Raw genomic sequence first — 27990 nt, 5'->3', positions numbered from 1 at the left:
GACACCTGGACAGGTAAATCCCACCTGTCCAAGCCCTCAAATCCCACCTGGACACACCTGGACACACCTGAACACACCTGGACACACCTGGGGACACCTGGACAAGCTCTCAGACCCCACCTGGACACACCTGGACACACCTGGACACAACTGACCAAGCTCTCAGACCCCATCTGGACACACCTGAACACACCTGGACACACCTGGGGACACCTGGACACACCTGGAGACACCTGAACACACCTGTCCAAGCCCCTCAGATCCCAACTGGACACACCTGGACACACCTGGGGACACCTGGACAAGCTCTCAGACCCCACCTGGACACATCTGGGGACACCTGGGGACACCTGGACAGGTAAATCCCACCTGGTCACACCTGTCCAAGCCCTCAGATCCCAACTGGACACACCTGGACACACCTGGACACACCTGGACAAGCTCTCAGACCCCACCTGGACACACCTGGACACACCTGGACACACCTGGACACACCTGGACAGGTAAACCCCACCCCAGCATCACTCACCAGGCTGGGCAGGCGTGACCCCGCACACCTGTACAGGTGCAGGTAGCCCAGGTAACCCCCCAGGGCCAGCAGGCTGTAGAGAAAAGGTGACAAATCCCACCTGGACACACCTGGGGACACCTCAGCACACCTGGGGACACCTGGACACACCTGGACAGATAAATCCCACCTGTCCAAGCCCTCAGACCCCACCTGGACACACCTGGACACACCTGGACACACCTGGACACACCTGGAGACACCTGGGGACACCTGGACACACCTGGGGACACCTGGACACACCTGGGCACACCTGACCACACCTGTCCAAGCCCTCAGGTCCCACCTGAGCACACCTGGACACACCTGGACACACCTGGGGACACCTGGACAAGCCCTCAGACCCCACCTGGACACACCTGGACACACCTGGACACACCTGGAGACACCTGGACAAGCAAATCCCACCCCATCCCACCTGTCCAAGCTCTCAGATGTCACCTGGACACACCTGGACACACCTGGGGACACACCTGAGAACATCTGGGCACATCTGGGGACACCTGGACAGGTAAATCCCACCTGTCCAAGCCCTCAAATCCCACCTGGACACACCTGGACACACCTGAACACACCTGGACACACCTGGACAAGCTCTCAGACCCCACCTGGACACACCTGGACACACCTGAACACACCTGGACACACCTGGACAAGTAAATCCCACCAGTCCAAGCTCTCAGACCCCATCTGGACACACCTGGACACACCTGGACACACCTGGACAGGTAAACCCCACCCCAGCATCACTCACCAGGCTGGGCAGGCGTGACCCCGCACACCTGTACAGGTGCAGGTAGCCCAGGTAACCCCCCAGGGCCAGCAGGCTGTAGAGAAAAGGTGACAAATCCCACCTGGACACACCTGGGGACACCTGAGCACACCTGGACACACCTGGACAGGTAAATTCCACCTGTCCAAGCTCTCAGATCCCACCTAGACACACCTGGACACACCTGGGGACACCTGGGGACACCTGAACACACCTGGACAAGCTCTCAGATCCTACCTGAGCACACCTGGACACACCTGGGGACACCTGGACAAGCTCTCAGACCCCACCTGGACACACCTGGACACACCTGGGGACACCTGGACAAGCTCTCAGACCCCACCTGGACACACCTGGGCACACCTGGGCACACCTGGACACACCTGTCCAAGCTCTCAGACCCCATCTGGACACACCTGGACACACCTGGACACACCTGGACACACCCAACCCCACCTGGACACACCTGGGCACACCTGGGGAAACCTGGACACACCTGGGAATACCTGAACAGGTAAATCCCACCTGTCCAAGATCTCAGACCCCACCTGGACACACCTGGACACACCTGAGAACACCTGGACACACCTGGACACACCTAGGGACACCTGGACAAGCTCTCAGACCCCACCCGGACACACCTGGGCACACCTGGGCACACCTGTCCAAGCCCTCAAATCCCACCTGGACACACCTGGACACACCTGGACAGGTAAACCCCACCCCACCATCACTCACCAGGCTGGGCAGGCGTGACCCCGCACACCTGTACAGGTGCAGGTAGCCCAGGTAACCCCCCAGGGCCAGCAGGCTGTAGAGAAAGGCCACCACGGCCACGCCCACGAAGAACCTGGCGGCCGAGGAGAAGTCCCCGATCAGGTGAACGTCCTGGGGCCAGGTGTGGTTGCACAGGTGAGTCAGAGACGGCAGGAACACGGCCTGGTTCAACCTGGGGGGAGGGGAGGGGTGGGGTTACCTGGGGGGTGACACCTGAGGGGGGGGGTGGGGTCAGGTGGGGTCAGCTGGGGTCACCTGGACACACCTGGGGTCACCTGGACACACCTGAGGTCACCTGGAGTCACCTGGACACACCTGGGGTCACCTGGAGTCATCTGAGGGGGGTTTGGGGTCACCTGGGGGAGGTTTGGGGTCACCTGGAGTCATCTGAGAGGGGTTTGGGGTCACCTGGACACACCTGGGGTCACCTGGACACACCTGGGGAGGGTTTGGGGTCACCTGAGGGGGGTTTGAGATCACCTGGAGTCACCTGGACACACCTGAGGGGGGTTTGGGGTCACCTGGACACACCTGGGGACACCTGAGGGGGGTTTGGAGTCACCTGGAGTCATCTGAGAGGGGTTTGGGGTCACCTGGAGGGGGTTTGGGGTCACCTGGAGGAGGTTTGGGGTCACCTGGAGACACCTGGGGTCACCTGGGGAGGATTTGGGGTCAGCTGGGGTCACCTGAGGTCACCTGAGGGGGGTTTGGGGTCACCTGGACACACCTGGGGTCACCTGGGGTCACCTGGAGTCATCTCAGGGGGGTTTGGGGTCACCTGGAGGAGATTTGGGGTCACCTGGAGTCACCTGAGGGGGGTTTGGGGTCACCTGGACACACCTGGGGAGGATTTGGGGTCACCTGGAGGAGGTTTGGGGTCACCTGGAGTCATCTGAGAGGGGTTTGGGGTCACCTGGAGGGGGTTTGGGGTCACCTGGACACACCTGGGGTCACCTGGAGTCATCTGAAAAGGGTTTGGGGTCACCTGGGGGAGGTTTCGGGTCACCTGGAATCACCTGGGGTCACCTGGAGTCATCTGAGGGGGGTTTGGGGTCACCTGGACACACCTGGGGTTACCTGAGGGGGGTTTGGAGTCACCTGGGGGAGGTTTGGGGACACCTGGGGTCACCTGTGTCACCTGTCCCTGTGTCACCTGTGTCACCTGTCCCAGGTGTGTCACCTGTCCAATGTCACCTGTCCCAGGTGTGTCACCTGTCCATGACGTCTCACCTGTCTCACCTGTCCCAGGTGTGTCACCTGTGTCACCTGTGTCACCTGTCCCTGTGTCACCTGTGTCACCTGTGTCACCTGTGTTACCTGTCCCAGGTGTGTCTCACCTGAAGGGATACCCGAATTTGGCGCTGACGGTCGTCGTCGTCATCATCATCGTTGTCTGGTTCACCTGTCCCAGGTGTTCCTGTGTCACCTGTCCCAGGTGTTCCTGTGTCACCTGTGTCACCTGTGTCACCTGTCCCTGTGTCACCTGTGTCACCTGTGTCACCTGTCCCTGTGTCACCTGTGTCACCTGTGTCACCTGTGTCACCTGTCCCTGTGTCACCTGTGTCACCTGTGTCACCTGTGTCACCTGTCTCACCTGAAGGGGTACCCGAATTTGGCGGTCACAGTCGTCGTCGTCATCATCATCATCGCTGTTTGGTTCACCTGTCCCAGGTGTTCCTGTGTCACCTGTCCCTGTGTCACCTGTGTCACCTGTGTCACCTGTCCCTGTGTCACCTGTGTCACCTGTCCCTGTGTCACCTGTGTCACCTGTCTCACCTGTCCCAGGTGTGTCTCACCTGAAGGGGTACCCAAATTTGGCGCTGACGGTCGTCGTCGTCATCGTCATCGCTGTCTGGTTCACCTGTCCCAGGTGTTCCTGGTTCACCTGTGTCACCTGTGTCACCTGTCCCTGTGTCACCTGTCCCTGTGTCACCTGTGTCACCTGTGTCACCTGTGTCACCTGTGTCACCTGTCCCAGGTGTGTCTCACCTGAAGGGGTACCCAAATTTGGCGGTCACAGTCGTCGTCATCATCATCATCGCTGTCTGGTTCACCTGTCCCAGGTGTCCCTGTGTCACCTGTCCCAGGTGTTCCTGTGTCACCTGTGTCACCTGTGTCACCTGTGTCACCTGTGTCACCTGTCCCTGTGTCACCTGTGTCACCTGTGTCACCTGTGTCACCTGTGTCACCTGTCCCTGTATCACCTGTGTCACCTGTGTCACCTGTCCCAGATGTCCCTGTGTCACCTGTGTCACCTGTGTCACCTGTCCCTGTCTCACCTGTCCCTGTCTCACCTGTCCCTGTGTCACCTGTGTCACCTGTCCCTGTGTCACCTGTGTCACCTGTGTCACCTGTCCCTGTGTCACCTGTCCCAGGTGTGTCTCACCTGAAGGGATACCCGAATTTGGCGCTGACGGTCGTCGTCGTCATCATCATCGCTGTCTGGTTCACCTGTCCCAGGTGTTCCTGTGTCACCTGGTTCACCTGTCCCAGGTGTTCCCCGCAGGTGATGCTGAAGGTGACGGAGCCCTCGAAGCCGCCGCAGGTGGAGAAAGCGAAGATGGAGAAAAACTGGGAAGGAAAGGATGGAAAGTTCCGGAAAAAAAAATGGGAAAAATGACGGGGATTTGGGGGAAAAAATGGGGGATTTAGGGAAAAAGGAATTTGGGGAAAAATTTGGGAATTTGGGGGAAAAAAATGAGAATTTGGGAGAATTCGGGGGGAAAAAAAGATAACTTGGGGAAAAAAAAATGGGAATTTGGGGAAAAAATGGGGATTTGGGGAAAGAATAAAGGTGAATTTATGAAAAAAAAAGGGAATTTGGGGAAATGTGGGGGAAAAAATGAGAATTTAAGAAAAAAAATGGGAATTTGGGGAATAAATGGGGAATTTGGGGAGAAAAAAATGGGGATTTGGGGGAATTTGGGGAAAAAATGGGAATTTGGGAAAAATAATGGGAATTTGGGGAAAAAAGAATAATTTGGGGGGGAAAAATGGGAATTTTGGGGAAAAACAACGGGAATTTGGGGAAAAAATGGGGAATTTGGGGAAAAAAAATGGGAATTCGGGGTGGGGGGGGTTAGGGAAATCGGGGATTTTTGGGGCCTTTTTCGCCGTTTTGAGCCCATTTTTGGTCCCTCCCAGTCCCTCCCAGTTCCTCCCAGTTTATCCCAGTTTGTCCCAGTTCATCCCAGTTCATCCCAGTGCCCTCCCAGTCCCTCCCAGTTTGTCCCAGTCCATCCCAGTTTGTCCCAGTTCATCCCAGTCCCCTCAAATCGCTCCCAGTCCATCCCAATCCCCTCCCAGTTCATCCCAGTCCCCTCCCAGTTCCCTCCCAGTTCCCCGAAATCGCTCCCAGTTCCCTCCCAGTTTATCCCAGTCCCTCCCAATCCCCTCCCAGTCCCTCCCAGTTCTCTCCCAGTTTATCCCAGTTCCCTCAAATCGCTCCCAGTCCCTCCCAGTTCGCTCCCAGTCCGCTCCCAGTCTCTCCCAGTCCCCCCCAGTCCATCCCAGTTCCCTCCCAGTCCCTCCCAGTTTGTCCCAGTCGCTCCCAGTCCCCTCAAATCGCTCCCAGTTCATCCCAATCCCCTCCCAGTCCCCCGCAGTCCCTCCCAGTTCGCTCCCAGTTTATCCCAGTCCCTCCCAGCCCATCCCAGTTCCCCGAAATCGCTCCCAGTTCCCTCCCAGTTCCGCCCAGTCCTTCCCAGTATAAACCAGTTCGCTCCCAGTCCATCCCAGTCCCTCCCAATCCCCTCCCAGTCCCTTGCAGTCCTTCCCAGTCCCTCCCAGTTCGCTCCCAGTTTATCTCAGTCCCCCCAAATCGCTCCCAGTTCCTCCCAATCCCCTCCCAGTTCCCCCCAAGTTCCCTCCCAGTTCCCCGAAATCGCTCCCAATCCCCTCCCAGTCCACCCCAGTTTATCCCAGTCCCTCCCAGTCCCTCCCAGTCCCTCCCAATCCCCTCCCAGTCCCCCCCAGTCCCTCCCAGTTTATCCCAGTTTATCCCAGTCCCTCCCAGTCACTCCCAGTCCCTCCCAGTTTATCCCAGTCCCCCCCAGTCCCTCACCCACTGCAGGGCCCGGTTCAGCCCCAGCGGCTCCTTCAGCGGCCCCAGCGACACCCGCGGCGCCGCCATCGCCTCCCTGACGTCACCCGCAGCGCGACGGAAGTGACGTCACATCCCCCCCGCCGCCGCCCGCCGCCGCGCCCTCATTTGCATCCCGCGCGCTGATTGGACGGCGAGGAGCTCGCTCCTTATATGGACATCCGGCCACGCCCTACCTTATATGGTAACCTAATTTGCATATATCTCATTTGCATGTATCTCATTTGCATCTGTCTCATTTGCATATCGCCGCGCTTCCGCGTTCGCCGTGCTCCGCATTTGCATAAAGGCGCGTTAAATTTGCATAATTAAAACCCCTCCCCGATTAAAAATCAAGGCTTGATTTGCATAATTAAAGGCTTGATCGCGCTTTATTGGGTTCGTTTGCATAGACGCGCCCTCCCCGATGCTCATTTGCATAAACACGAAGCTTATTTGCATAAATCCCATCTGGCCACGCCCCCTTTTGGTGACGCCGCCTCCCAAAAAGCCCCAAAATGAACCCAAAAAAGCCAAAAATGAACCCAAAATGTCCCAAAAAACGACAAAATGTCCCCAAAAATCCAAAAATGTCCCCAAAATCCCCAAAAATGTCCCCAAAAATGTCCCAGAAAAGCCAAAAATGGCCCCAAAAAAGCCCAAAATGGCACCAAAATCCCAAAAATGGCCCCAAAAAAGCCAAAAATGGCCCCAAAAACTCCGAAATTTCCCAAAAAAGCCCAAAATGGCCCCAGAAAACCCCCAAATCTCCCAAAAAATCCCAAAATGTCCCCAAAAAAGCCCAAAATGAACCCAAAAAACCCCAAATATCCCAAAAACGTCCCGAAAAAAACCAAAATCCCCCAAAATGTCCCAAAAAAGCCCAAAATGAACCCAAAAAAGCCAAAAATGAACCCAAAAAAGCCCAAAATGGCCCCAAAAACTCCGAAATGTCCCAAAAAAGTCCAAAATGGCCCCAAAAAAGCCAAAAATGCCCCCAAAAAGCCCAAAATTAACCCAAAATGTCCCCAAAATGGCCCCAAAAAAGCCGAAAATGTCCCCAAAATGTCCCCAAGGACCTCTCAGGTGTCCCCTCAGAAGTCCCAGATGTCCCCAGGTGTCCCCAGATGTCCCCAAGGCCACCTGAGATGCCCTCAAAGCCCCCCCAGGTGTCCCCAAGGTCCCCCCAGGTGTCCCCAAAACCACCCTGGGTGTCCCCAGATGTCCCCAAGGCCACCCCAGGTGTCCCCTCAGAAGTCCCAAATGTCCCCAAGGCCACCCCGGGTGTCCCCAGGTGTCCCCAAGGCCACCCCAGGTGTCCCCAGATGTCCCCAAGGTCTCCTCAGATGTCCCCAGGGCCACCTCAGGTGTCCCCAGGTGTCCCCTCAGAAGTCCCAGGTGTCCCCAGATGTCCCCAAGGCCACCTGAGATGCCCTCAAAGCCCCCCCAGATGTCCCCAAGGCCACTCCAGGTGTCCCCAGATGTCCCCAAGGTCCCCTCAGAAGTCCCAGATGTCCCCAAGGCCACCCCGGCTGTCCCCAGGTGTCCCCAAGGTCCCCTCAGAAGTCCCAGGTGTCCCCAGGGCCACCCCGGGTGTCCCCAGGTGTCCCCGAGGCCACCCCAGATGTCCCCAGGTGTCCCCAGGGCCACCCCAAGGTCCCCTCAGAAGTCCCAGATGTCCCCAAGGCCACCCCAGGTGTCCCCAGGGCCACCCCAAGGTCCCCTCAGATGTCCCCAGAGCCACCCCAGGTGTCCCCAAGCCCCTCAGGTGTCCCCAAGGCCACCCCAGGTGTCCCCTCAGAAGTCCCAGATGTCCCCAGATGTCCCCAGGTGTCCCCACGTGTCCCCTCAGAAGTCCCAGATGTCCCCAAGGCCACCCCTGGTGTCCCCAGCTCCCGTCCGGCCGTGGCCGAAGCCCCTCAGGCGTCGCCGCTCGCAGCGTCCGGCCCGGCCCAGCAGCTCCACCTGCACCGGCCGCGCCTGCTGGCCACCGTGGCTACCGAGAGCCTGGCCCTGCTGGCCACCGTGGCTACCGAGAGCCTGGCCCTGCTGGCCACCGTGGCTACCAAGAGCCTGACCCTGGTGGCCACCGAGAGCCTGGCCCTGGTGGCCACCGAGAGCCTTGGGATTGTCCCCGCTGGCCCCTTGGCCACTGGACCTGCAGCCGCAGCCACCACGGCCACCGCAGCCTTGTCCACCCTGCCAGTGGCCACCAAACCCATCCTGGTGGCCACCAACCCCTTGACCACCACCCCAATGACCACCAAACCCATCCTGGTGGCCACCACCAGCTTCAGTGTTCCTGCTGCTCTGGTGGCCACCAAACCCATCGTGGTGGCCACCAACCCCTTGACCACCACCCCAGTGTCCACCAAACCCATCCTGGTGGCCACCACCAGCTTCAGTGTTCCTGCTGCTCTGGTGGCCACCAAACCCATCGTGGTGGCCACCAACCTCTTGACCACCACTCCAACGACCACCACCGCCATCTTGGTGGCCACCAACCCCATCTTGGTGGCCACCAACCTCTTGACCACCAACCCAATGACCACCAAACCCATCCTGGTGGCCACCACCTTCAACGTTCCTGCTCTGGTGGCCACCAACCCCATCTTGGTGGCCACCAACCCCTTGACCACCACCCCAGTGGCCACCACCGCCACCTTGGTGGCCACAACCCCCTTGACCACCACTCCAACGACCACCACCGCCATCTTGGTGGCCACCACCGCCATCTTGGTGGCAACCACCACCCTCCCAATGACCACCAAACCCATCCTGGTGGCCACCACCTTCAACATTCCTGCTCTGGTGGCCACCAACCCCATCTTGGTGGCCACCAACCCCTTGACCACCACTCCAATGACCACCAACCCCATCTTGGTGGCCACTAACTCCTTGACCACTGGCCCTGTGGCCACCAAGCCCTTGACCACCACCGCAGTGGCCACCAACCCCATCTTGGTGGCCACCACCACCCTGACCACCACCCCAGTGGCCACCACCGCCATCTTGGTGGCCACAACCCCCTTGACCACCACCCCAACGACCACTGCCACCATCTTGGTGGCCACCAAACCCATCTTGGCGTCCACCAAACCCATCTTGGCGTCCACCACCCCCCTCCCAGTAGCCACCCCCCCCTCCCCCGCCCTCCCTGGCCACCCTCACCCCTCTCTTGCCCAGGGCCAGCTTTGGCCTCCCCTTGTCCAGCGCGTCCAGCAGGGCGCAAGCCATGCAGGTGTCGCCGCTGGCCGCCGCGCCGCAGCGCCCGCACGCCCCCGCCCCCGCCCCGGGGGCCACCCCCAGCGCCAGCCGCCGGCCCGAGTGGGCCAGGGCGGCCACCGCCGCCGGCCTGGTGGCCTCCAGCTCCTTCAGCAGCGCCCGGGGGTGGCCGCGGAAGGCCAGCGGGGCGTGGTGGCACTCGGCGCTGGCGTAGGGTAGCCCGCGGAAGTGGGCGTAGAGGACGATCTCCTTCTGCGCCGCGTGGCGCAGCGGCTTCAGCCGCGGCACCGGGGGACACGGGGAGCTCCTGGGGGGACGGCGGGGTGGTGGTGGGTGCTGGTGGGGTTTGGGTGGGTTCTGGTTGAGTTCTGGTGGGTTCTGGTGGGGTCTGGGTGGGTTCTGGTGGGACTCCATTGGGTTCTGGTTGGGTTTGGGTGGGTTCTGGTGGGATCTGGGTGGGTTCTGGTGGGATTCCATTGGGTTCTGGTGGGATCTGGGTGGGTTCTGGTGGGATTCCATTGGGTTCTGGTGGGGTCTGGGTGGGTTCTGGTGGGGTTTGGTTGGGTTCTCCAATGGTTCCATTGGGTTCTGGTGGGTTCTGGGTGGGTTCTCCAATGGTTCCCTTGGGTTCTTGTTGGGTTCCATTGGGTTCTGGTTCAGTTCTGGTGGGTTCTCCAATGGTTCCATTGGGTTCTGGTGGGGTTTTGGTTGGATCTCCAAGGGTTCCATTGGGTTCTGGTGGGGTTCCGTTGGGTTCTGGTGGGTTTTGGGTGGGTTCCAGTGGGGTTTGGGTGGGTTCTCCAAGGGTTCCATTGAGTTCTGGTGGGATTCCATTGGGTTCTCCAAAGGTTCTGTTGGGTTCTCCAAGAGCTCCATTGAGTCCTCCTTGGGTTCCGTTAAGTTCTCCTTGGGTTCCATTGGGTTCTCCAAGGGTTCCATTGGGTTCTCCTTGGGTTCCATTGGGTTCTCCAAGGGTTCCATTGGGTTCTTCTTGGGTTCTCTTGGGTTCTCCAAGGGTTCCGTTGACTTGGTGGCCCCGGGGATGCCCTTGGTGGCCCAAGAGGCCTCGTTGGTGGCCCCCGAGGTCTCGTTGGTGGCCCCAGTGACGTTGGTGGCCCCAGTGCTGTTGGTGACCCCAGAGGTGAAGTTGTTGGCCCCAGAGGTCTTGTTGGTGGCCCCAGTGATGTTGGTGGCCCCACAGGTGAAGTTGGTGGCCCCAGTGACGTTGGTGGCCCCAGGGGCGGCCCCAGTGGCCCCCGAGGCCGCGTTGGTGGCCCCCGAGGTCTCGTTGGTGGCCCCCAAAGTCTCGTTGGTGGCCGTGGTGCCATTGGTGACCCCAGAAGTGACGTTGGTGGCCCCAGTGACGTTGGTGGCCCCAGTGATGTTGGTGGCCCCAGTGCTGTTGGTGGCCCCCGAGGTCTTGTTGGTGGCCCCAGTGATGTTGGTGGCCCCAAAGGTCTCGTTGGTAGCCCCAGTGACGTTGGTGGCCCCCGAGGTGACGTTGGTAGCCCCAGTGCTGTTGGTGGCCCCCAAGGTGAGGTTGGTGGCCCCCGAGGCCTCGTTGGCCGCGCGCCGCAGCCGGGCCACGTCGCCCCGCAGGAAATTCATCAGAACCGTCTCGGCCACGTCGTCGGCGTTGTGGCCTGGGGGGAGCCAGAGTGACCAGAGGTGACCACCAGTGACCAGAGGTGACCACCAAAACCCAGTAATGACCACCAGTGATCACCAGTGGCCACCAGTGACCAGAGGTGACCACCAAAACCCAGTAATGACCACCAGTGATCACCAGTGGCCACCAGTGACCAGAGGTGACCACCAAAACCCAGTAATGACCACCAGTGACCATAGATGACCACCAGTGACCAGAGGTGACCACCAGTGACCAGAGGTGACCACCAAAACCCAGTAATGACCACCAGTGATCACCAGTGACCAGAGGTGACCAGTGACCACCAATGACCACCAGTGACCACCAGTGACCAGTGGTGACCACCAGTGACCACCAGTGGCCACCAGTGACCAGAGGTGACCACCAGTGACCAGAGGTGACCACCAAAACCCAGTAATGACCACCAGTGATCACCAGTGGCCACCAGTGACCAGAGGTGACCACCAGTGACCACCAGTGACCACCAAAACCCAGTAATGACCACCAGTGACCACCAGTGACCACCAGTGACCAGTGGTGACTTCCCAGTAAGGATGAAAAATCTCCCAGTAAAAACCAAACCCCCCAACCCCCTCCCAGTTCATCCCAGTCCCTCCCAGTCCCTCCCAGTTTACCCCAGTCCCTCCCAGTCCCTCCCAGTTTATCCCAGTCCATCCCAGTTCCCTCCCAGTTTATCCCAGTCCCCTCCCAATCCCCTCCCAGTCCCTCCCAGTCCCTCCCAGTTCATCCCAGTCCCTCCCAGTTTATCCCAGTCCCTCCCAGTTTATCCCAGTCCCCCCCAGTCCATCCCAATCCCCTCCCAGTTTACCCCAGTCCCCTTCCACTCCCTCCCAGTCCATCCCAGTCCCTCCCAGCCCCCTCCCAGTCCCTCCCAGTTTACCCCAGTCCCTCCCAGTTTACCCCAGTGTCTCCCAGTCCCCTCCCACTCCCTCCCACTCCCCTCCCAGCCCCTCCCAGTTTATCCCAGTCCCTCCCAGTTTACCCCAGTGTCTCCCAGTCCCCTCCCAGTCCCTCCCAGTTTATCCCAGTCCCCCCCACTCCCTCCCAATCCCCTCCCAGTCCCTCCTGGTTTATCCCAGTCCCCTCCCAGTTTATCCCAGTCCCCTCCCAATCGCTCCCAACCCCCTCCCAGTTTACCCCAGTGTCTCCCACTCCCCTCCCAGTCCCTCCCAATCCCCTCCCACTTTATCCCAGTTTATCCCAGTTTATCCCAGTCCCTCCCTGTTTATCCCAGTCCCCCCCAATCCCTCCCACTCCCCTCCCAGTCCCCCCCAGTCCCTCCCAATCCCTCCCAAACGCCTCCCAATTGCTCCCAGTCCCTCCCAGCCCCTCCCAACCCCCTCCCAGTTTACCCCAGTCCCCTCCCAGTCCCTCCCAGTCCCTCCCAACCCCCTCCCAGTCCCTCCCGGTTTATCCCAGCCCCCTCCCAGTTTATCCCAGTCCCTCCCAATCCCTCCCAATCCCTCCCAACCCCCTCCCAGTTCATCCCAGTCCCTCCCAGTTTACCCCAATCCCCTCCCAGTCCCCCCCAATCCCTCCCAGTCCCCTCCCAATCCCCTCCCAGTCCCTCCCAGTCCCTCCCAGTCCCCCCCAGTGCACTCACCAGTAGCGATCCAATCCGCCCCCATCTCCCTGGCCGCCCTCTCCATCGCCTGCCTCCTGAAGACCCCGCAGACGGTGCAGCGGCTCCGGCCCCCCAGGACCTTCCCCAGCTCATCCACCCCCCACCCAAAAATCTCCCGGTGGGAGACCAGCAGGAGGGGGAGGGGCAGGGCCTCCCCCACCCCCCTCAGCACCCCGAGGGCTTCGTCCCGGTACCCCGAAATCCCCTCGTCCACCCCCAGCAGCGCCAAGCGCAGCCCCAGGCGGCGGCGCCGGTTGAGCCGCGCCAGGACGTGCGCCAGCACCGTGGAGTCTTTGCCCCCCGAGGCCGCCACGGCCACGGCGTGGCCGATTTGGGGTGAAATCGGGGGATTTTGGGGTGAAATCGGAGGATTTTGGGGTGAAATCCGAGGATTTTGGGGTGAAATCGGTGAAATCCTCGGATTTTGGGGTGAAATCCCTGAATTTTGGGGTGAAATATTTTGGGGTGAAATCGGCGGATTTTTGGGTGAAATTGGTGGATTTTGGGGTGAAATATTTTGGGGTGAAATCAGGGGATTTTGGGGTGAAATTGGCGGATTTTGGGGTGAAATCAGCGAATTTTGGGGTGAAACGGGCGGATTTTGGGGTGAAACGGGAGGATTTTGGGGTGAAATCGGGGAATTTTGGGGTGAAATCGGGGAACTTTGGGGTGAAATCCCTGAATTTTGGGGTGAAATATTTTGGGGTGAAATTGGCGGATTTTGGGGTGAAATCCCTGGATTTTGGGGTGAAACGGGAGGATTTTGGGGTGAAATCCCCGAAATTTGGGGTGAAATCGGGGGATTTTGGGGTGAAATCCCCAAATTTTGGGGTGAAATATTTTGGGGTGAAATCCCCGGATTTTGGGGTGAAATTGGTGGATTTTGGGGTGAAATCAGCGAATTTTGGGGTGAAATCCCCGAATTTTGGGGTGAAATTGGCAGATTTTGGGGTGAAATCCCCGAATTTTGGGGTGAAATCCCCAAATTTTGGGGTGAAATCCCCGGATGTTGGGGTGAAATCCCCAAATTTTGGGGTGAAATATTTTGGGGTGAAATTGGCGGATTTTGGGGTGAAATCAGCGGATTTTGGGGTGAAATCCCCAAATTTTGGGGTGAAATCCCCGAATTTTGGGGTGAAATATTTTGGGGTGAAATCCCCGGATTTTGGGGTGAAATCGGGGGATTTTGGGGTGAAACGGGCGGATTTTGGGGTGAAATTGGCAGATTTTGGGGTGAAATCGGCGGATTTTGGGGTGAAATCCCCGGATGTTGGGGTGAAATCCCCGGATTTTGGGGTGAAATATTTTGGGGTGAAATCGGCGAATTTTGGGGTGAAATCCCCGAATTTTGGGGTGAAATCGGGGGATTTTGGGGTGAAATAGGTGGATTTTGGGGTGAAATCCCCAGATTTTGGGGTGAAATCCCCGAATTTTGGGGTGAAATATTTTGGGGTGAAATCGGGGGATTTTGGGGTGAAATCGGCGAATTTTGGGGTGAAATCCCTGAATTTTGGGGTGAAATATTTTGGGGTGAAACGGGAGGATTTTGGGGTGAAATCGGCGGATTTTGGGGTGAAATATTTTGGGGTGAAATCAGCGGATTTTTGGGTGAAATCGGTGGATTTTGGGGTGAAATCCCCGAATTTTGGGGTGAAACTGGAGGATTTTGGGGTGTCAGGAGGGATTGGAGGATCTCGGATTCGAAGGCGTGGAGGAAGCAGCGGCGGCAGAAGGGTTGGAGGGTGCGGGAGCGGAGGAGGGAGGAGGGGAGGGGGCAGCGGGAGCAGCGGGGAGGGGGCATGGCCTGGAAAAAGAAATAAAAATAGAATTAGAATTTTTAAAATAAAATTAAAAGATTTTAAATGAAAATCAAAATTTAAAAAAATTAAAATTAAAATGAAAATTTCCAAAATAAAATTAAAAAAAATTTAAGTTAAAATTGAAATTTTTAAAACAAACTTAAAAAATTTTAAATGAAAAAAAAAATTTCTAAAATAAAATTAAAAAATTTTAGATTTAAAATTCTAAAATAAAATTTAAAAATTTTAAATGAAAATTTCTAAAACAAAATCTAAAAAATTTCTAAAATACAATTAAAGAACTTTAAATTAAAATTATAATTTCTAAAATACAATTAAAAAACTTTAAAAAAATTTAAACTTCTAAAATAAAATTTAAAAAATTTTAAATGAAAATTAAAGCTTCTAAAACACAATTAAAAAATTTTAAATTAAAATTAAAATTTCTAAAACAAAATTAAAAAGTTAAAAATTAAGATTAAAATTTCTAAAATACAATTTAAAAACTTTAAATTAAAAATGTAACTTCTAAAATACAATTAAAAGACTTTAAAATAAAATTTAAATTTCTAAAATAAAATTTAAAAAACTTTAAATGAAAATTAAAATTTCTAAAATACAATTTAAAACTCAGAACCCCCAAAATTCCCTGGAATCTCCCCAAATTCACTCAGAACCCCCAAAATTCCCTAAAATCTCCCCAAATTCACTCGGGAACCCCAAAATTCCCTAAAATCTCCCCAAAATCCACTCGGGAACCCCAAACCCCCCCCCGGATTCCCCAATGGTCTCTCCCAGGCTCCCAAAACCCTTTGAGACCCCCCCCGCAAAAACCACAAATGGTTCCGCCCAAAACCCCCCAAAATCCCCCCCCAAAATTCCCAAATGGTTCCTCCCACCCCTCAAATCCCCCCCCCGGGGACCCCTCAAAATCCTCCCCCCCCAAACTCCCTCAGAATGGTTCCGCCCAAACTCACCCCCCCCACAGGAATGGTTCGTCCCATCCCCCCCCTCAGAGCCGCCCAAACTCTTCGGGACCCCCCAAATCCCCCCCCCCCGGAGCAAATGGACTCTCCCAGACCCCCCAAAAACCCCTCGGGACCCCCCAAATTATCCCCGGACCCCCCTTTTTCCCCCCCCTTTTTCGTACTCACGGTGGTCGCGTCCGCCCGGGGCCGCCTCAGGCCGCGCCTTTCCCGCCCTGCTTTGCGCATGCGCAAACCACGCCCACTCCCCCTCAGAGCGGCGACCAATCAACGCCCGGCTTTTCCCGCCTTTCTCCCGCCCCGCCGTAACGGACCAATCAGAGCTGCACTTCCGGGTTTAGTCGCGCATCGGGAGCCAATCAGCGCGCGGCACGGCCTTAGAGGGTTCGGCCAATCAGCGCGCGGTGAGGGCGGGGCTTAAAGGCGGCCGTGAGGCTCCGCCCACTGAGTCTTAAAGGGACCGCACTCCTTTAAAAGGGGGCGGGGTTTAAAAGAGGGCGGGGCTTAAAAAGGCGGGAATTTAGGGGGAATGGGCGGGGCTTTCTGAAAGGGGCGGGGCCACATCGGGGACTCCTCCAATCAGGAAGCTTTGGGAGGGGGAGGGGGGGGGTGACGAATTTTGGGAGGGCCCAATCAGACGCGAGGATCAGGGAGGGGGGCGTGGCCTGAGGGAGCCACGCCCCTTCCCGCCTTTTTCCCCTCCCCCACCTCCGCCATGGGACCCCCCGGGACCCTCGGCCTCGTCCTCCTGCTGCTGGGTGAGGCCCCTCCCCCACCCCGGGGGGTCTCTCCCCTCCCCCACCCTGCGGGACCCTCCCAGGCCCCTCCCCCACCCCCCCAAAAAAAGGAGAAGTGGACGGGCCCGGGGTGGGGGGAGGGGAACGGCGGAAAAATTGGGGGGGGAGGGGAGGGCGGATCGGCCCCTCCCCCACCCAATGGGGACCCCCCCACTCATTGAGCCCCTCCCCCACCCTGAGGGACCCCTCCCCCACCCCCAGAGGGGCTCACCCGGCCCCTCCCCCACCCTCAGTGACCCCTCCCCCACCCTGAGGGACCCCTCCCCCACCCCCAAAGGGCTCACCCGGCCCCTCCCCCACCCTCAGTGACCCCTCCCCCACTCACCGCGCCCCTCCCCCACCTTAGGGACCCCTCCCCCACCCTGAGGGACCCCTCCCCCACCCCCAAAAGGTTCCACCCAGCCCCTCCCCCACCTTCAGTGACCCCTCCCCCACTCACCGTGCCCCTCCCCCACCCTCAGTGACCCCTCCCCCACCCTGAGGGACCCCTCCCCCACCCTGAGGGACCCCTCCCCCACCCTGAGCGACCCCTCCCCCACCCCCAAAAGGTCCCACCCAGCCCCTCCCCCACCCTTTGGTGTGGGGTGGGGGGAGGGGCGTGGCTCACCAAGCCCCGCCCCCTCCTTCTCCCTTTTCCCAGGAGCGGCGACAGCGGAAGGAGGTGAAGCCCCTCCCCCACCCCACCCCTCCCCCACCCCCCCCCCCTTGGGGGTCACGGAGGGGTCACGAGGCCCCTCCCCCTCCCCCTTCCCCTCCCCCACTCCTTTTCCAGAATGTTCCGGGTGCCTCCCCGGGCCGGGGCCAATCGCGGCGCTCGTGGCCGCTGACGTCATCATGACGCTGCTGATCGCGGGCGGAGCCTATTGGCTGGCGGGGCGGGGCCGCAGAGGTGGGCGGGGCCAATGGGGAGGAGCCATTTGTGGGCGTGGCCAATGGGAAGGAGCCATTTGTGGGCGTGGCCAATGGGGATGAGCCGTTTGTGGGCGTGGCCAATGGGGAGGAGCCGTTTATGGGCGTGGCCAATGGGATGGAACCATTTGTGGGCGTGGTCAATGGGGAGGAGCCGTTTGTGGGCGTGGCCAATGGGGAGGAGCCGTTTGTGGGCGTGGCCAATGGGATGGAGCCCTTTGTGGGCGTGGCCAATGGAATGGAGCCATTTATGGGCGCGGCCAATGGGGAGGAGCCATTTATGGGCGTGGCCAATGGGGTGGAGCCATTTGTGGGCGTGGCCAATCAGGGAGGAGCCATTTATGGGCGTGGCCAATGGGGAGGAGCCATTTGTGGGCGGGGCCAATGGGGATGAGCCGTTTGTGGGCGTGGCCAATGGGGAGGAGCCATTTGTGGGCGTGGCCAATGGGGAGGAGCCGTTTGTGGGCGTGGCCAATGGGATGGAGCCATTTATGGGCGTGGCCAATGGGGAGGAGCCATTTGTGGGCGTGGCCAATGGGATGGAGTCGTTTCTGGGCGTGGCCAATGGGGAGGAGCCGTTTGTGGGCGTGGCCAATGGGGAGGAGCCATTTCTGGGCGTGGCCAATGGGGAGGAGCCGTTTCTGGGCGTGGCCAATGGGGAGGATCCGTTTGTGGGCGTGGCCAATGGGGAGGAGCCGTTTGTGGGCGTGGCCAATGGGGAGGAGCCATTTGTGGGCGTGGCCAATGGGGAGGAGCCATTTATGGGCGTGGCCAATCAGGGAGGGGGCGTTTGTGGGCGTGGCCAATCAGGGAGGAGCCGTTTGTGGGCGTGGCCAATGGGGAGGAGCCGTTTGTGGGCGTGGCCAATGGGGAGGAGCCGTTTGTGGGCGTGGCCAATGAGGAGGAGCCATTTGTGGGCGTGGCCAATGGGGTGGAGCCATTTTTGGGCGTGGCCAATGGGGTGGAGCCATTTGTGGGCGTGGCCAATGGGGAGGAGCAGTTTGTGGGCGTGGCCAATGGGGTGGAGCCGTTTGTGGGCGTGGCCAATCAGGAAGGAGCCGTTTGTGGGCGTGGCCAATGGGATGGAGCCGTTTGTGGGCGTGGCCAATCAGGGAGGAGCCGTTTGTGGGTGTGGCCAATGGGAAGGAGCCATTTGTGGGCGTGGCCAATGGGGAGGAGCCATTTCTGGGCGTGGCCAATGAGGAGGAGCCATTTGTGGGCGTGGCCAATGGGGAGGAGCCATTTATGGGCGTGGCCAATGGGGAGGAGCCGTTTGTGGGTGTGGCCAATCAGGGAGGGGCCGTTTGTGGGCGTGGCCAATGGGGAGGAGCCATTTGTGGGCGTGGCCAATGGGGAGGAGCCATTTCTGGGCGTGGCCAATGGGGAGGGGCCATTTCTGGGCGTGGCCGATGGGGAGGAGCCGTTTGTGGGCGTGGCCAATGGGATGGAGCCGTTTGTGGGCGTGGCCAATGGGATGGAGCCGTTTGTGGGCGTGGCCAATGGGGAGGAGCCATTTGTGGGCGTGGCCAATGGGGAGGAGCCGTTTGTGGGCGTGGCCAATGGGGAGGAGCCATTTCTGGGCGTGGCCAATGGGATGGAGCCGTTTGTGGGCGTGACCAATGGGGAGGAGCCATTTGTGGGCGTGGCCAATCACGGAGGGGCCATTTGTGGGCGTGGCCAATGGGGAGGAGCCATTTATGGGCGTGGCCAATGGGGAGGAGCCATTTGTGGGCGTGGCCAATGGGCTGGAGCCGTTTGTGGGCGTGGCCAATGGGCTGGAGCCGTTTGTGGGCGTGGCCAATCAGGGAGGAGCCATTTGTGGGCGTGGCCAATGAGGAGGAGCCGTTTGTGGGCGTGGCCAATGGGGAGGAGCCGTTTGTGGGCGTGGCCAATGGGGAGGAGCCGTTTGTGGGCGTGGCCAATGGGGAGAAGCAATTTCTGGGCGTGGCCAATGGGATGGAGCCGTTTGTGGGCGTGGCCAATGGGGAGGGTCTGTGGGGGTCACTGGGGGCAACTGGGAGCACTGGGAGGGACTGGGAGGGCACTGGGAGGACACTGGGGGTTACTGGGGGTAACTGGGAGGACACTGGGGGTCACTGGGGGTAACTGGGAGGGACTGGGAGAGGACTGGGGGTAACTGGGAGTAACTGGGAGGGCACTGGGAGGACACTGGGAGGGGACTGGGAGCACTGGGAGCACTGGGAGTAACTGGGAGGGCCCTGGGGGTCACTGGGAGGGGACTGGGAGCACTGGGAGGGAACTGGGAGGGGACTGGGAGTTACTGGAAGTTACTGGGAGGGCACCGAAAGTAACTGGGGGTAACTGGGAGGACACTGGGAGTCACTGGGAGTAACTGGGAGGGCCCTGGGGGTTACTGGGAGCACTGGGAGGTCACTGGGAGTAACTGGGAGGGCCCTGGGGGTTACTGGGAGCACTGGGAGGTCACTGGGAGTAACTGGGAGGGGACTGGGAGCACTGGGAAGGCCTTGGGGGTAACTGGGAGGTGACTGGGAGGGCCCTGTGTGTTACTGGGAGGGAACTGGGAACACCGGGAGGTCACTGGGGGTAACTGGGAGGATCCTGGGGGTAACTGGGAGGTAACTGGGAGGTCACTGAGGGTAACTGGAGGGGACTGGGAGCACTGAGAAGGCCTTGGGGGTAACTGGGAGTAACTGGGAGGTCACTGGGAGTAACTGGGGGTAACTGGGAGGTCACTGGGGGTAACTGGGAGCACTGGGAGGGGACTGGGAAGGGCCTGGGGGGTAACTGGAAATAACTGGGAGGTCACTGGGGGTAACTGGGAGGGCCCTGGGGGTAACTGGAGGTTACTGGGAGGGAACTGGGGTCACTGGGAGTTACTGGGAGTCACTGGGAGGGCCCTGGGGGTAACTGGGAGTTACTGGGAGGTCACTGGGAGCACTGGAGGGCACTGGGAGTAACTGGGAGGTCACTGGGGGGTAACTGGGGGTAACTGGGAGCACTGGGAGGGGACTGGGAAGGCCCTGGGGGGTAACTGGAAGTAACTGGGAGGGAACTGGGGGTCACTGGGAGTTACTGGGAGTAACTGGAGGGCCCTGGGGGTAACTGGGAGAGGACTGGGGGTAACTGGGAGTAACTGGGGGTTACTGGGAGCACTGGGAGGTCACTGGGAGGTTACTGGGGTAACTGGAGTAACTGGGGGGCAACTGGGAGGTCACTGGGGGTCACTGGGAGTAACTGGGGGGTAACCGGGAGGTCACTGGGAGTAACTGGGGGGTAACTGGGAGTAACTGGGGGGTAACTGGGAGGTCACTGGGGTCACTGGGAGTAAGTGGGGGTAACTGGGAGGTCACTGGGGGTCACTGGGAGGGGACTGGGGGTAATTGGGAGGTCACTGGGGGTCACTGGGAGTAACTGGGAGGTCACTGGGGGTTACTGGGAGTAACTGGGAGGTCACTGGGAGTAACTGGGAGTAACTGGGAGGTCACTGGAGTAACTGGGGGGTAACTGGAGGTCACTGGGGGTTACTGGGAGCACTGGGAGGGGACTGGAAGGCCCTGGGGGGTAACTGAAATAACTGGGAGGTCACTGGGAGGGGACTGGGAGGGTCCTGGGGTTACTGGAGCACTGGGAGGTCACTGGGAGGTCACTGGGAGGGGACTGGGAGCACTGGGAAGGCCTTGGGGGTAAACTGGGAGGGGAGTGGATGTTACTGGGAGGCACTGGGAGAGCACTGGGTGTAACTGGGGGTCACTACGGGTTACTGGGAGGGCCCTGGGGGTCACTGGGAGGGGACTGGGAGTACTGGGAGTAACTGGGAGGTCACTGGGAGCACTGGAAGGGCACTGGGAGTAATTGGGAGGGCCCTGGGGGTCACTGGGAGGGGACTGGGAGTACTGGAGTAACTGGAGGGTCCTGGGGGTAACTGGGAGCACTGGGAGGGGACTGGGAAGGCCCTGGGGGGTAACTGGAAGTAACTGGGAGGTCACTGGGGGTCACTGGAGGGGACTGGGGGTCACTGGGAGTAACTGGGAGGTCACTGGGGGTAACTGGGAGGTCACTGGGGGTCACTGGGAGTAACTGGGAGGTCAATGGGGGTAACTGGGAGGGGACTGGGGGTTAATGGGAGGTCTCTGGGGGTCACTGGGAGTAACTGGGAGGTCACTGGGGGTTTACTGGGAGTAACTGGGAGGTCACTGGAGTAACTGGGGGGTAACCGGGAGGTCACTGGGAGTAACTGGGGGGTACTGGGAGGTCACTGGGGTTACTGGTGGTAACTGGGAGGTCACTGGGGTAACTGGGGGGTGAACTGGGAGGTCACTGGGAGTAACTGGGGAGTAACTGGGAGGTCACTGGGGGTTACTGGGAGCACTGGGAGGTCCCTGGGCCGAGTGGGCGTGGCCTCACCGTGACCCCGCCCCCTTTCCCCCACAGCCCCGCCCAAGCCCCGCCCCCCGGAACCGGACCCGCATTACCAGGAGCTGCAGGGAGCGCGCGGGGACCTTTACAGCGAACTCAAGCGCTGAGCGACCCCTCCCCCCCCTTCCCTGGCCGCCATTAAAGCGTTTTTTGACCGTTTTGAGGCTTTTTCGCCCAAATTCGTCTCGGTTTTATTGATCATTTTTAATTGTGTTGTCGCGCGGTGTGACGTCACAGCAGCGCGCCGGAAGTTCCCTCAAGCGGGCGGAAGCGCTTGAGGCGGTTTCAATCATGGCGGCGACGGCGGCTCCGGGAGCGGCCGGGCCGGGAATGGCGGCGGGAACCGGACCCGGTCCCGGGGTGGTGGCGGCGGGGCCCGGTCCCGGTCCCGGAGCGGCGCGGGAGGCGGAGGAGCCGCGGCCAAGAGCGGCGAGGAGCGGCTGAAGGAGATGGAGGCGGAGATGGCGCTGTGAGGGGGAAAGGGAGCGGAGGGCGCGTCATGGCGGACGGGAGGGGGGCGGGGCTTAGCGGTTACCATGGCAACGGGGGGCGTGGCCTGGAGAAAAAGGCGGGCTCGCGGTTACCATGGCAACGGGGGCGTGGCTTGGATAAAAGGGCGGGCTCGGGGTTGCCGTGGCAACGGGGGCGGTGGCTTGGTGGAAAGGGCGGGCTCTGGGTTGCCGTGGCAACGGGGGCGTGGCTTGGGGAAAGGGGGGCGGGGCTTAGCGGTTGCCATGGCAACGGGGGCGTGGCTTGGGGGGTAACTGGGGGGCACTGGGAGGGGTCAGGAGTCCGTACTGGTTTATACTGGTTGGTACTGGTTTGTACCGGTCTTTACTGGTTTATACTGGTGTGTACGGGTTTGTACCGGTCCTTAGTGGTCTGTACTGGTCCTTATGGGTTTTGTACTGGTTTTTACTGGTTTTTACTGGTTTATACTGGTTCGTACTGGCCGTAATGGTTTGTGCTGGTCACTACTGGTTTGTACTGGTTTGTGCTGGTCTGTACTGGCTTGTACTGGTCTGTATCGGTCCGTACTGGTCCATACTGGTCCACACCAGTCCTTACTGGTCCATACCGGTCCATACTGGTTTATACTGGTTTATACTGGTCCGTACCGGTTTATACTGGTTTATACTGGTTTATACTGGTTTATACTGGTCCTTACTGGTTTCTCCTGCTGCAGGTTCGAGCAGGAGGTGCTGGGGGGCTCCAGGCCCCCCCCCCCGGTCCCCCCCCCTCCGGCGCCCCCCCCCACCCCCCCCCCCCCACCCCCCCCCCCCCCCCCCCGGACCCCCTGCCCCCCCCCCGCCCCCCCCCCCCGTCCAGCGCCCCCCCCCCCCATCATTGCCACCAACACCTACCAGCAGGTGTGTCCCCAAATGTCCCCAAATGTCCCCAAATGTCCCCAAATGTCCCAAATGGCCCAAATGTCCCCAAATGGCCCCAAATGTCCCCAAATATCCCCAAATGTCCCCAAATGGCCCAAATGTCCCCAAAATGTCCCCAAATGGCCGCAAAATGTCCCAAAATGGCCCCAAATGTCCCCAAAATGTCCACAAATGTCCCCAAATGTCCCCAAATGTCCCCAAATGTCCCCAAATGTCCCCAAATGTCCCCAAATGTCCCCAAAATGTCCCCAACGTCCCCAAATGTCCCCAAATGTCCCAAATGGCTCCAAATGGCCCCAAAATGTCCCCAAAATGTCCCCAAATGTCCCCAAAATGGCCCCAAATGTCCCCAAATGGCCCCAAATGGCCCCAAATGTCCCCAAATGTCCCCAAAATGTCCCAAATGGCCCCAAAATGTCCCCAAAATGTCCCAAATGGCCCCAAATGTCCCCAAATGTCCCCAAAATGTCCCCAAATGTCCCCAAAATGTCCCCAAATGGCCCCAAAATGTCCCCAAAATGTCCCCAAATGGACCCAAATGTCCCCAAAATGTGCCCCAAATGGCCCCAAATGTCCCCAAATGGCCCCAAATGTCCCCAAATGTCCCCAAATCGCCCCAAAATGTCCCCAAATGGCTCCAAAATGTCCCCAAAATGTCCCCAAATGGCCCCAAATGGCGCCAAATGTCACCTGGGTGTCCCCAAGGTCCCCTGAATGTCCCCAAGTGTCCCCAAATGTCCCAAAATCGCCCAAAATGGGCCCCAAAATGTCCCCAAATGTCCCCAAAATGTCCCCAAATGGCCCCAAAATGTCCCCAAATGTCCCCAAAATGTCCCCAAATGTCCCCAAATGTCCCCAAAATGTCCCCAAATGTCCCCAAATGTCCCCAAAATGTCCCCAAAATGTCCCCAAATGTCCCCAAATGTCCCCAAAATGTCCCCAAATGTCCCCAAATGGCCCCAAATGGCCCCAAAATGGCCCCAAATGGCCCCAAATGTCCCCAAATGGCCCCAAAATGTCCCCAAATGTCCCCAAAATGTCCCCAAATGTCCCCAAAATGTCCCCAAATGGCCCCAAAATGTCCCCAAATGTCCCCAAATGTCCTCAAATGTCCCCAAAATGTCCCAAATGGCCCAAATGGCCCCAAAATGTCACCAAATGTCCCCAAATGTCCCCAAGTGTCCCCAAATGTCCCCAAATGTCCCCAAAATGTCCCCAAAATGTCCCCAAATGTCCCCAAATGTCCCCAAATGTCCCCAAAATGTCCCCAAATGTCCCAAAATGTCCCAAAATGTCCCCAAATGTCCCAAATGGCCCCAAATGTCCCAAAATGTCCCAAAATGTCTCCAAATGTCTCCAAAATGTCCTCAAATGTCCCCAAATGGCCCCAAATGGCCCCAAATGTCCCAAAATGTCCCCAAAATGTCCTCTGAATGTCCCCAAGTGTCTCCAGGTGTCCCCAAATGTCCCCAAGTGTCCCCAAATGGCCCCAAATGGCCCCAAAATGTCTCCAGATGTCCCCAAATGTCCCCGAATGTCCCCAAAATGTCTCCCAAATGTCCCCAAATGTCCCCAAATGCCCCAAAATGTCCCCAAAATGTCCCCAAATGTCCCCAAATGTACCCAAATGTCCCCAAAATGGCCCCAAATGTCCCCAAATGTCCACAAATGTCCACAAATGTCCCCAAATGTCCCCAAAAATGTCCCCAAAAACGTCCCCAAATGGCCCAAATGGCCCCAAAATGTCCCCAAATGTCTCCAAAATGTCCCCAAATGTCCCCAAATGTCCTCAAATGTCCCAAATGGCCCCAAAATGTCCCAAAATGTCCCCAAATGTCCCCAAATGGCCCCAAATGGCCCCAAAATGTCCCCAAATGTCCCCAAAATGTCCCCAAATGTCCCCAAATGGCTCCAAATGGCCCCAAAATGGCCCCAAATGGCCCAAATGTCCCAAATGGCTCCAATGGCCCCAAATGGCCCAAATGTCCCAAAATGTCCCCAAATGGCCCCAAATGGCCCCAAATGGCCCCAAAATGTCCCCAAATGGCTCCAAATGGCCCCAAAATGTCCCCAAAATGTCCCCAAATGGCCCCAAAATGTCCCCAAATGGCCCCAAATGGCCCCAAATGGCCCCAAAATGTCCCCAAGTGTCCCCAGATGTCCCCAAATGTCCCCAAATGTCCCCTCCTGCTGTCCCCAGGTCCAGCAGTCCCTCGAGCTCGCGCCGCTGCCGCCGCACCGTCCCCCCTCTGGGGACATCCCCGGTGCCCTTCGTGGGGCCAGGTTGGTGTCACCAAATGTCCCCAAATGTCCCCAAATGGCCCCAAATGTCCCCAAAACGGCCCCAAATGTCCCCAAAACGGCCCCAAATGTTCTTGAGGGTCCCCTGGGTGTCCCCAAATGTCCCCAAATGTCCCCCTGGGTGTCCCCAAACATCCCCTGAGGGTCCCCAAGGGTCCCCAAATGTCCCCAAATGTCTCCTGAGGGTCCCCAAGGGTCCCCAAATGACCCCGAGGGGTCCCCAAACGTCCCCAAATGTCCCCAAGGGTCCCCAAATGTCCCCTGGGGGTCCCCAGATGTCCCCAAATGTCCCCTGAGGGTCCCCAACCGTCCCCAAGGGTCCCCCAAATGTCCCTGGGTGTCCCCAAACATCCCCTGGGGGTTCTCAAATGTCCCCAAATGTCCCCAGATGTCCCCTGGGGGTCCCCAAACATCCCCGGGGGTCCCTGGGTGTCCCCAAGGGGTCCCCAAACATCCCTGGGTGTCCCCAAGGGTCCCCAAATGTCCCCTGGGTGTCCCCAAATGTCCCCCTGGGTGTCCCCAAACGTCCCCCTGGGTGTCCCCAAGGGTCCCCAAATGTCCTAGCTGTCCCCTGGGTGTCCCCAAACGTCCCCTGGGTGTTCCCCAAGGGTCCCTGTCCCTGTCCCCAGCAGTGTCACCGCAGCGGCCGCCGATCCTGCGCCCGGCATTCGTCCCCCACGTGCTGCAGCGCCCCGGTACGGACACGGGGGACACAGGGGACATCAGGGGACATCAGGGGGGACATCGGGGGGGTTTGGAGACATTGGGGACATTGAGGGGATTGGGGGAGGTTTGGGGACATTGAGGGGATTTGGAACATTGGGGACATTTGGGGACATTGGGACATTTGGGGGATTTGGGGACATTTGGGATGTTGAGGAGTTTGGGGACATTTGGGGACATTGGGAGGATTTGGGGACAGTGGGGACATTTGGGGACACTTGGGATGCTGAGGGGATTTGGGGACATTTGGGGCATTGGGGACATTGGGGACATTGGGGGGATTGGGGAGGTTTGGGGGACATTGGGGGGTTGGGGACATTGGGGACATCGGGGGGATTGGGGACATTGAGGGGATTGGGGACTTTGGGGGGTTTGGGGACATTGGGGACATTGGGGACATTTGGGACACCAGGGGGGAGGGTTTGGGGACATCGGGGGAGTTTGGGGACATTGGGGACATCAGGGAGACATTGGGGACACTGGGATTGGGGGGTTTGGGGACATTGGGGGGATTGGGGGGGGTTTGGGGACATTGGGGGAGGGGGTTTGGGGACACTTGGGGACATCGGGGGGAGGGGTTTGGGGACATTGGGGACATTGGGGGAGGGGTTTGAGGACATGGGGACATTGGGGGGGGTTTGGGGACATCGGGGGAGGGGTTTGGGGACATTGGGGGGGTTTGGGGACACTGGGGGAGGGGTTTGGGGACACTTTGGGACATCGGGGGAGGGGTTTGGGGACATTGGGGGGGTTTGGGGACATTGGGGGAGGGGTTTTGGGGACACTGGGTTGGGGGGTTTGGGGACATTGGGGGACATTGGGGACATCGGGGGGGGTTTGGGGACATGGGGGAGGGGTTTGGGGACATTGGGGACATCGGGGGAGGGGTTTGGGGACATTGGGGGGGTTTGGGGACACGGGGGGAGGGGTTTGGGGACACTTGGGGACATTGGGGGAGGGGTTTGGGGACATTGGGGGGGTTTGGGGACATTGAGGGGATGGGGGGGGTTTGGGACATTGGGGGGGTTTGGGGACACTTGGGGACATTGGGGGAGGGGTTTTGGGGACATCGGGGGAGGGGTTTGGGGACATTGGGGGAGGGGTTTGGGGACATTGGGGACATTGGGGGAGGGTTTGGGGACATCGGGGGAGGGGTTTGGGGACATTGGGGGAGGGTTTGGGGACACTGGGGGGTTTGGGGACATTGGGGGAGGGGTTGGGGACATCGAGGGGGATTGGGGGGGGTTTGGGGACGTTGGGGACATTTGGGACACCAGGGGTGGTTTGGGGACATTGGGGGAGGGGTTTGGGAACATTTGGGGACACTGGGGGGATTTGGGGACATCGGGGGAGGGGTTTGGGGACATTGGGGGAGGGATTTGGGGACATCGGGGGAAGGGGTTTGGGGACATCGGGGGAGGGGTTTGGGGACACTTGGGGACATCGAGGGAGGGGTTTGGGGGACACCTGGTGCCACCCCCCCGAGGGTGACACCGCTGTCCCCTGGGTGTCCCCAGCCGGTCCCCGGGTCCCCTGGGCCTGCGCCCCCCCCCCGGGGCCATGGTGGGGGTGGGGCCCCCCTGGGGGCTCCCCCCGCCCCCCCCCCTGCTGCTCGCCCCTCCCCCACTGCAGAGACCTCCCCCCACCCCCCTGGGGGCGCCGCTGGGGGGGGCCATGAGAGCCCCCAGCCCGGTGAGTGCAACTGGGATATACTGGGATGGACTGGGAGGGACTGGGAGGGACTGGGATAAACTGGGAGGGACTGGGAGGGACTGGGAGGGGAATGGAGGGACTGGGAGGGGAATGGGAGGGACTGGAAGGACTGGGAGGGGATTGGGAGGGACTGGGACAAACTGGGAGGGACTGGGATGGAACTGGGATAAACTGGAGGGGACTGGGAGGGAACTGGGAGGGAACTGGGATAAACTGGGATGGACTGGGAGGGAACTGGGATGGACTGGGAGGGGAAT

General features: G+C 59.2%; 4 protein-coding genes across 4 annotated transcripts; 2 read left to right on the top strand and 2 right to left on the bottom strand.

Annotated features, from left to right (window-relative positions):
• Nucleotides 1–24: 24 nt before the first annotated feature.
• Nucleotides 25–6307, bottom strand: LOC131574027 (uncharacterized). The gene is made up of 10 exons (XM_058828403.1): nucleotides 6181–6307; nucleotides 4602–4688; nucleotides 4172–4219; nucleotides 3979–4002; nucleotides 3712–3803; nucleotides 1982–2289; nucleotides 1433–1462; nucleotides 1072–1123; nucleotides 699–731; nucleotides 25–67 (listed from the first exon to the last, which is right to left on the bottom strand). Exons 1-10 carry the CDS (start codon nucleotides 6247–6249, stop codon nucleotides 37–39), a joined length of 774 nt encoding a protein of 257 aa, XP_058684386.1. The 5' UTR covers nucleotides 6250–6307; the 3' UTR covers nucleotides 25–36.
• Nucleotides 6308–7440: 1133 nt separating this feature from the next.
• On the top strand, nucleotides 7441–9232 carry LOC131574025 (mucin-2-like). Its single transcript, XM_058828400.1, has 4 exons — nucleotides 7441–7513; nucleotides 7649–7740; nucleotides 8091–9141; nucleotides 9194–9232. Exons 2-4 carry the CDS (start codon nucleotides 7649–7651, stop codon nucleotides 9230–9232), a joined length of 1182 nt encoding a protein of 393 aa, XP_058684383.1. The 5' UTR covers nucleotides 7441–7513.
• Nucleotides 9233–9357: 125 nt separating this feature from the next.
• LOC131574029 (uncharacterized) lies at nucleotides 9358–15729 on the bottom strand (the record flags this gene model as incomplete). The annotated part of the gene is made up of 3 exons (XM_058828405.1): nucleotides 15670–15729; nucleotides 12696–14520; nucleotides 9358–11066 (listed from the first exon to the last, which is right to left on the bottom strand). Coding segments are annotated over exons 1-3 (3594 nt in total), but the record flags the coding sequence as incomplete, so codon positions are not given.
• A 436-nt stretch (nucleotides 15730–16165) lies between these two features.
• LOC131574026 (TYRO protein tyrosine kinase-binding protein-like) lies at nucleotides 16166–21778 on the top strand. Its single transcript, XM_058828402.1, has 4 exons — nucleotides 16166–16259; nucleotides 16939–16959; nucleotides 17071–17187; nucleotides 21621–21778. The coding sequence occupies exons 1-4, from the start codon at nucleotides 16217–16219 to the stop codon at nucleotides 21710–21712; spliced, it is 273 nt and encodes a 90-aa protein (XP_058684385.1). The 5' UTR covers nucleotides 16166–16216; the 3' UTR covers nucleotides 21713–21778.
• Nucleotides 21779–27990: the final 6212 nt, after the last annotated feature.

This window comes from Poecile atricapillus (assembly GCF_030490865.1).
Source record: "Poecile atricapillus isolate bPoeAtr1 chromosome 32 unlocalized genomic scaffold, bPoeAtr1.hap1 SUPER_32_unloc_7, whole genome shotgun sequence".
NCBI lineage: Eukaryota > Metazoa > Chordata > Aves > Passeriformes > Paridae > Poecile > Poecile atricapillus.
The sequence above is the reverse complement of the archived record's forward strand: the minus strand, read 5'-3'. Positions and strand labels throughout refer to the sequence as shown.